The sequence below is a fragment of the Cricetulus griseus genome, chromosome 5 (assembly GCF_003668045.3).
Source record: "Cricetulus griseus strain 17A/GY chromosome 5, alternate assembly CriGri-PICRH-1.0, whole genome shotgun sequence".
In the NCBI taxonomy this organism is placed as follows: domain Eukaryota; kingdom Metazoa; phylum Chordata; class Mammalia; order Rodentia; family Cricetidae; genus Cricetulus; species Cricetulus griseus.
The window spans coordinates 96024544-96033753 of NC_048598.1; the positions used below are offsets into that span (position 1 = coordinate 96024544).

General features: G+C 41.1%; 1 protein-coding gene across 1 annotated transcript in view; it reads right to left on the reverse strand.

The window, feature by feature from the left end:
* Positions 1–432: 432 nt before the first annotated feature.
* The window catches only part of Adgre1 (adhesion G protein-coupled receptor E1), a 90289-nt gene continuing 81511 nt past the window's right edge, over positions 433–9210 (reverse strand). The window contains exons 22-24 of the mRNA XM_035445847.1: positions 797–841; positions 591–705; positions 433–530 (exon numbers count right to left, since the gene is read on the reverse strand). Of these exons, the coding sequence (XP_035301738.1) occupies positions 433–530; positions 591–705; positions 797–841 (258 nt within the window). The remainder of the gene's footprint in view (positions 531–590; positions 706–796; positions 842–9210) is intronic.

Sequence of the window (9210 nt, forward strand, 5' to 3'; positions counted from 1 at the left end):
TAGAAGCTTTAGAAGGCGCAGCTGAAGGGTGAAGGCGAACCAGTGGAGGTTCATCAGCTGGATCCAAGTCTATAAGATTTAATTCAGGCTTAGATTCCATAGCCAGAAGAATTGGGGATGAGGAGGGAGAGAGAGAGTGTTTAGCAGATAGATAGAAAAAAGCCTGTACATAAGGTAACTCCTTCCATTTTCCGGTTTGCTGACAGAAGTTAGATAAGTCCCGTAAAACCTCGGGGTCTAATGTCCCGTTTGGGGGCCAGTGAGACTGGTTTTCTAAGGAATACCTAGGCCATTTTTTAGTACTGAGATATGTGAGTCTAGATGCCTTAATTAACGGCATTAGGTTGAAGGGTTTTAAGTTTTCTAAAAGACATCCCAGTGGTGTGGATGGGCTTATTTCCTTAGTTGGCTTATTCCCCATGGGTGAAAAAGTTAAAAACCGGTAAAAGCCCCTCTCCGGATGCTCGTCAGCCCGGGGGGGTACCGAGGGGCCTTAGCCCGATAGACCCTGGGTCTGAACAGGGACTCAGCTGTCCCGAAGAAGAAAAAGAAAACAGAAAATCCCACAGTCCCGCAGCGCAGTGACTAACCGCCAAGGGAGCAAGTAGCTACTGATGGGACCACCCTTAGGAAGTAAGCCAAGAGAGATTGTCGGCGAAGGGGGTCGACCGTAACCGTGAAGGTCGTGGCCGGGTGCTCCCCCGCCTCCAAGAACACCAGAGGGGTGCCGGACGATCAACGGTCAGTCCCTCGGGTTCAGGGAGACGTTTACGCTGACTGAAAGGGGTAGCCTTACCGAATTGGGTCCGATGTTGTATGCAGAATCCAGCAAACCGGTGATCTGGAATGTGGGTTGTTTATTCGCGTGATAAGGATGTCCTTGGCCCAACACGTACCCGCCAGCGGGACGTGGAGGGGGGTACCAAGGGCAGAGCCTTCCCACGTCCAGGGCGCCAAATGTTGTTCTTTTGTTTAAGCTGCAGCTGCTAATAAGGAAAGGAACAACGAATAATCAACCCACGTGGAGTTTATTTATCAGAGAGGGGGGAAAGAGGGGATGGGCAGTCAGCCAACCCTAGGGAAGTCGAGAGAAAGAGGAAGAGGGGTGTGGGGCAGGACCTTTTAAAGGGAAGATTGCATATGCGCAGTAGGGCAAAGGTCGAAAGGCATGGCGGGTGAGTGAGTACCCGCTTGTTAGGGGGCGGGGTTAGGGTCATCCAGGTGTTTTGTTCTTACACTGACCAATGAAGAGCAAGGAACAGACAAACCAGAAGGTGAGGGAGATGAGCAGAATGTAGCTGAGAGTACTGTTATTAGCCTTCACAATGGGAGTATTTTTATACTTTACAAAAACTCCAAGGACGCCTTTCCGTCTACCGACCCAGGAACAAATTGAGTGAGCCTCTGCCCTTACCCAACCCCCGCCCAAAACATCACTCACCCCTACCACCACCCCCCACCTGCACCTGCCTGCTTGGGGTAGACACGCCTAGGCAGAGAGGAGCGCCCTGCTCCCTGAATCTGGTAGCACCCCACTCTTCCATCCCTATCTACCGACCAAACCAGGAACAAGGTGAGTGAGCCTCTGCCCTTACCCAACCTCAGCCCAAACCATCATTCACCCAGACACACCCCCCCTCCCCCGGGCCTGCGCCTGCCTGCTTGAGGTAGACATGCCCAGGCAGGGAGGACCTGCATGCTCCCTGAATCTGGTAGCACCCCACTCCTCTTTCTCCACGTCCTCTCTAGCATAGACTGCCGTTGGTGTTTTTTATTTTAGTCATTCTGGCCAGTGAAAGATGGTATCTTGGAGTTGTTTTGATTTGCATTTTCCTGATGGCTAAGGATATTGAGCACTTTCTCAAGTGTCTTTCAGCCATTTTATATTCCTCCATTGAGAATTGTCTATTTAGTTCTGTACCCCACTTTTTAATTGGATTGTTTGGTGTTTTGGTGGCTAGTTTCTTGAACTCATTTTATATTTTGTAAATCAGCCCTCTGTCAGATGTGAGGTTGGTGAGGATCTTTTTCCATACTGTGGGCTGTCATTTTGTCTTATTGTTGACTGTGTCCTTTGCCTTACAGAAGCCTCTCAGTTTCAGGAGTTCCAATTTATTAATTATCGATCTCAGTGTCTGTGCTACTGGTGTTATGTTCAGGAAGCTGTCTCCTGTACCAATTCATTCAAGGGTACCTCCCACTTTCTCTTCTAAGAGATTCAGTGTGGCTGAATTTATGTTGAGGGTTTTTTTGATCCATTTTGACTTAAGTTTTGTGCATGGTGATAGATATGGATCTATTTGCAATCTTCTACATGTCAGCATCCAGTTATGCCAGCCCCATTTGTTGAAGACGCTTTCTTTTTCCATTGTATAACTTTAGCTTCTTTGTCAAAAAAATCAAGTGTTCATAGATGTGTGTGTTAATATTTGGATCTTCAACTCGATTCCATTGGTCTACCAATACCAAGCTGTTTACAGGACTATAGCTCTATAATAGAGCTTGAAGTTAGAGGTGGCGATGCCTCCAGAAGTTCCTTTATTGTACAGGCTTGTTTTGCCTATCCTGGGTTTTTTGTTTTTCCATATGAAGTTGAGTACTGTTCTTTAAAGGTCTGTGAAGAATTGTGTTGGGATTTTGATGTGGATTGCATTGGATCTATAGATTACTTTTGGCAAGATTGCCATTTTTACTATGCTGATTCTACCTATCCAAGAGCATGGGAAATCTTTCCATTTTCTAGTATCTTCTTTAATTTCTTTCTTTAAAGACTCAAAATTCTTACTATACAGATCTTTACTTTGTTTGGTTAGCGTTACACCCAAGATATTTTATGTTGTTTGTGGCTATTGTAAAGAGTGATTTCTTTCTCGGCCCATTTATTGTCTATATATAGTAGTTTTTTTTTTTTTTAGTTAATCTTGTATCCTGCCACTTTGCTGAAGGTATTTATCAGCTGTAGCAGTTCCCTGGTAGAGTTTTTCAGGTCACTTATATAAACTATCATATTATCTGCAAATAGTGAAAGTTTGACTTCTTCCTTTCCAATTTGTGAAAAGGGGGACATAACAACAGACACTGAAGAACTACAGAGAATTATCAGATCATACTTTGAAAACCTGTACTCCACAAAATTTGAAAACTTAAAGGAAATGGACAATTTTCTGTATAGATATCACTTACCAAAATTAAATCAAGAACAGATGAACTATTTAAATTGACCTATAACCCCTAATGAAATAGAAGCAGCCTTCAAAAGTCTCCCAACCAAAAAAGCCCAGGGCCAGACAGTTTCAGTGCAGAGTTCTACCAGAAATTCAAAGAAGAGCTAATACCAGCTCCTCAAACTGTTCCACACAATATTAGCAGAGGAGACACTGCCAAACTCATTTTATGAGGCTACAATTTCCTTGGTACTCAGTCTACACAAAGACACAACTAAGAAAGAGAACTACAGACCAATATCCCTCATGAACGTTAATACAAAAATACTAAACAAAATACTGGCAAATGGAATCCAAGAACACATCAGACCACCATGATCAAATAGGCTTCATCCCAGGGATGCAAGGATGGTTCAACATACAAAAAATCCATCAATGTAATCTACCATATAAACAAACTGAAAAACAAAAACCACATGATCATCTCATTAGATACTGAAAAATCCTTTGACAAGATCCAACACCCCTTCATGATAAAGGTCTTGGAGAGATCAGGAATAATAAGAACATGCCTAAACATAATAAAAGCAATGCACAGCAAACCAACAGCCAACATCAAACTAAATGAAGATTAACTCAGTGTGATTCTTCTAAAATCAGGAACAAGACAAGGCTGTCCACTCTATATCTCTTCAATATTGGACTTTAAGTTCCAACTAGAGAAATAAGACAACAGAAGGAGATCAAGGGCTATTTGCATTCTTTACATATGGACATCCAGTTATGCCAGCACCATTTGTTGAAGATGCTTTCCATTTTACAATTTGCTTCTTTGTCAAAAATCAGGTGTTCATGGGTGTCTTCAATTAGATTCCATTGCTCAACATCTGTGTTTAATGCCATTACCAAGGTATTTTTATTACTGTAGTTCTATAGTGGAGCTTGAAGTCAGGCATAGTGATATCTCAGAAGTTCCCTTTACAGTAAAGGATCATTTTGGCTATCCTAGGTTTTTTTGGTTTTCTATATGAAGTTAAGTATTGTTCTTTCAAGGTCTGTGTTGGAATTTTGATGGGCATTGCATTGAATCTGTAGATTGCTTTTGGCATGATTGCCATTTTTACTATGCTGATACTACCTATCCAAGAGCATGGGAGATCTTTCCATTTTCTGGTATCTTCTCTAATTTCTTTCTTCTTACTATATAGGTCTTTCCCTTGTTTGTTCAGCGTTACACCCAAGATATTTTATGTTGTTTGTGGCTATTGTAAAGGGTGGTGTTTCTCTGATTTCTTCCTCAGCCCATTTATCGTCTGTATGTAGTAAGGTTACTGATTTTTTTTTTTAGTTACTCTTGTATCCTGCCACTTTGCTGAAGCTGCTTATCAGCTGTAGGAGTTCCCTGGTAGAGTTTTTCAGGTCACTTATGTAAATTATCATATCATCTGCAAATAGTGAAAGTTTGACTTCTTCCCTTCTAATTTGTATCCACTTCATCTTGTCTTATTACTCTAGCTAGAACTTCAAGTACTATGTTGCATAGATATGGAGAAAATGGACAGCCTTGCCTTTTCCTGATTTTACTGAGATCACTTTGAGTTTCTCTTTATTTAGTTTGATGTTCGCTATGGGCTTGCTGTATATTGACGTTATTATGTTTAGGTATGTTCCTTGTATCCCTGATTTCTCGAAGATCTTTAACATGAAGGGGTGTTGGATTTTCTGGGTATCTAATGAAGTGATCATGTGATGGTTTTTATTTCAGTTTATTTGTGTGGTAGATTACATTGACAGATTTTCCTATGTTGAACTACCTCTGGAATGAAGGCTACTTGATCATGGTGGATAATTTTTTAAAATTTATTTATTAGTTCTAGTTAGGGAACAAGTTTGTTTCACATGTAAGTCCCTTCTCCCTCTCCCTCCTCTCACCCCCATCCCTCCTCCCACACCCCCAGCCTACCCCCACCCCATCCACCCACCACTCCCCAGGCAGGGTAGGGCCCTCAACAGGGGGCTCTGCAAAGTCCACCAAATCTTCCTGTGCTGGGCCTGGGCCCTTCCCCATGTGTCCAGGGCCAGAGTGTAACCCTTCACATGGGATGGGCTCTCAAAGTCCCTTCTTGCACCAGGGAAAAATACTAATCCACTACCAGAGGCTCCCTGGAGTGCAGAGGCCTCCTTATTGACAGGTGGATAATTTTTTATGGTGGATAATTTTGATGTGCTCTTGGATCTTGTTTGCTAGTATATTATTAAGTATTTTTACATCAATGTTCATGAGGAAGATTCGTCTGTAATTGTCTTTCTTAATTATGTCTTTGTGTGGTTTGGGTAGCAAGGTAACTACAGTCTTGTAAAAAGAGTTTGGCAATGTCCCTTCTGTTTCTATTGTGTGGAACAACTTGAGAAGTATTGATATTAGCTCTTATTTAAAATTCTGGTAGAATCTGCATGGAAATCATCTGACCCTGGGCTTTTTTTTTGGGGGGGAGACTTTTGATGACTGCTTCTATTACATTGGGGGTTATAGGTCTATTTAAATTGTTTATCTGTTCTTGATTTAATTTTAGCATGTGGTATCTATCCAGAAAATTGTCCATTTCTTTAAATTTTTAAATGTTGTGGAATACAGGTTTTCAAAGTATGACCTAATGATTCTCTGGATTTTCTCCATGTCTGTTGCTATGTCCCACTTTTCATTTCTGATTTTGTTAATTTGCATATTCTCTCTGCCTTTTGGTTAGTTTGGATAAGGGTATGTCTATCTTGTTGATTCTCTCAAATAACCAAGTCTTTGTTTCATTGATTCTTTGTTTTTTTAAGATTTTATTTATTTATTATGTATACAACATTCTGCTTCCGTGTATATCTGCACACCAGAAGAGGGCACCAGATCTTATAACCGATGGTTGTGAGCCACCATGTGGTTGCTGGGAATTGACCTCAGGACCTCTGGAAGAGCAGTCAGAGCTCTTAACCGCTGAGCCATCTTTCATTGATTCTTTGTATTGTTTGATTTGTTTCTATTTTGTTGATTTCAGCCCTCAGTTTGATTATTTGCTTTTGTCTACTCCTTCTGGGTGAGTGTGTTTCTTTTTGTTCTAGAGTTTTCTAGTTAAAATGATTAGTATGAGATTTCTCACATTCTTTATATAAGCACTTAAGTGTTATGAATTTTCTGCTTAAAACTGCTTTCATGGTGTTCCATAAGTTTGTTGTGCTTTCATTTTCATTGAATTCTAGAAAGTCTTTAATTTCATTCTTCATTTCTTCCTTGACCCAGTGATGATTCAGTTGAGCATTGTTCAATTTCCATGAGTTTGTGGGCTTTCTGCAATTAATGTTAAATTCTAACTTTAAGCCATGGTGATCCAATTTTTTTGTATATGTTGAGGCTTTTTTGTTACAAAGTACATGGTCAGTTTTAGAGAGGGTTTAATGAGGTGCTGAGAAGGTGTATTCTTTTGTGTTTGGATGGAATGTTCTATACATGTCTGTTAAGTCCATTTGAGTCATAGTCATAACATCTGTCTGTTCCCTTATTTCTCTTTTAAGTTTCTTACAGACCTGTCCATTGGTGAGAGTGGGGTGTACAAGTCTCCTACTATAAGTGTGTGGGGTTGCATCTGTGATTTGAGCTTAAGTAATGTTTCTTTTACAAACTTAGGTGCTCTTGTATTTGGGGCATAGATGTTAAGAATTCATCCTGATGGATTTTCCCTGTGATGAATATGAAATGTCCTTCTCCATCTCTTTTGATTAATTTTAGTTTGAAATCTATTTTGTTAGATGTCAGGATAGTAACACCACCTGTTTCCTAGGTCTTTTCAGTTGGAAAATCTTTTTAACAACCCTTTACTCTGAGGTAATGTCTGTCTATGGAGTTGAGGTATGTTTCTTGTATGCAGAAGAAGGATGGGTTGTATTTTCATATCCATTCTGATACCTTGTGTCTTTTATAGGTGAATTGAGACCATTGATATTAAAAGAATTAATGACACCTTTCCACCGACCGACCCAGGAACTAGGTGAGTGAGTCTCTGCCATTACCCAACTCCGGCCCAAAACATCACTCACCCCGACCACCCTACGCCCCACCCCCACCTGTGCCTGCCAGCTTGGAGTAGACACGCCCAGGCAAGGAGGACCTCCCTGAATCTGGAAACACCCCACTCTTCCATCTCTTTCCGCCAACCGATCCACAATGAGTGAGGAGACTACCAGGAGAGGCAAGACCATCCAGAGTTGTGGACATTGAATTCCTGGCCCCCACACACCACTGGGTCACAAGAGGAGATAGAAAGACCCCATCTGATGCCATTGGGGAGGCCCCTGCACTCCTGGGAGCCTCCAGAGGTGGACTGGCTTTTTGCCCTGGTGTATGTGGGGGACTTTGAGAGCCCATCCCACTTGAAGGGATGCACTCTGTCTCTGAACACATGGGGAGGGACCCAGACCCAGCACAGGAAGATTTGGTGGACTTGGTGGAGCCCCGGTTGGGGGCCCTACCCTGCCTGGGGAGTGGTGGGTGGATGGGGTGGGGGTAGGTTGGAGGTGGGGGAGAAGGAATGGGGGTAAGGGGAAGGAGAGGGAGAGGGAGAGGGGAATTACATGTGAAACAAGCCTGTTCCCTAACTTGAATTAATAATAATAAAAAGAGAGAGAGAAAAAAAAGAAAGACGCCATCTGCACCCACTAAAAGAAGATATGGGAAGAAGACAGAATAAGATTTCACTCAAGAACAGAAAGACCAATATGACACCACCAGAATCTAGGGACTCCACTCCAGCAAGATCTGAAAAGCCCAACACAGAAAATGAAGATGAGATGGACCTCAAAAATTATCTCAGCAAGATGATAAGAGACCTTTAAAGAGGAAACAAGAAAATCCCTTAAAGAAATAGAAGAAAAAGCAAACGAAAAATTACACGAAATGGAGGAAAAGTCAAACCAAAAAATTCAAGAAATAAACAAATCTCTTAAAGAATCTAAAGAAACCCAAGAAAAAGCATTCAAACAAGTGAAGGAAGTTCTTGAAACAGTTCAAAGCATGAAAGCTGAAATAGACACAATAAAGAAAACACAGAAAGAGGCAATGCTGGAAATGGAAAGGCTAGATAAATGATCAGGAACTAAAGATGTGAGTATAACCAATAGAATTCAAGAGATGGGAGAGAGAATCTCAGCTATTGAAGGCTCACTAGAGGATATACATTCATCAACCAAAGAAAACCTCAAGTCCATCAAATCCCTAACACAACATATCCAGGAAATATGAGACACCATAAAAGACCAAACCTAAGAATAATAGGTGTAGAAGAAGGAGAAGAAACACTGCTCAAAGGTACACAAAACATATTCAACAAAATCATAGAAGAAAACTTCCCCAACCTACAGAAAGATATGCCTATGAAAGTACAAGAAGCTTATAGGACACCAAACAGACTGGACCACAAAAAGAAGTCCCCCCAACACATAATAATCAAAACACCAAATCTACAGAATAAAGAGAAAATATTAAGAGCAGCAAAGGAAAAAAGGCCAAGTAACATATAAAGGCAAACCAATCAGAATCACACCCGACTTCTCAATGGAAACTCTGAAAGCCAGAAGGTCTTGGATAGATAACCTACAAGCACTAAGGGAGCATGGATGTCAACCCAGACTACTGTACCCAGCAAAACTTTCAATCACTATAGATGGAAAAAACAAGATATTCCATGACAAAAACAGATTTAAACAATACATATCCACAAATCCAGCACTACAGAAGGTTCTGGAAGGAAAACTCCCATCCAATGAACTTAACTACACTCATAAAAACACTAGCAATAGATAATCTAATTTTACCAAACACAAAAAGAAACAGGAGGGCGAAATCCACATGCAATGACACCACCAACCATAAATCCAAAACAAAGAAGAACCAATGAACAATGGACATTAATATCCCTAATGGGATATTAACTTACCCATAAAAAGATATAGGCTAACAGAATGGATATGAAGACAGAATCCATCCTTCTGCTGTTTACAAGAAAAA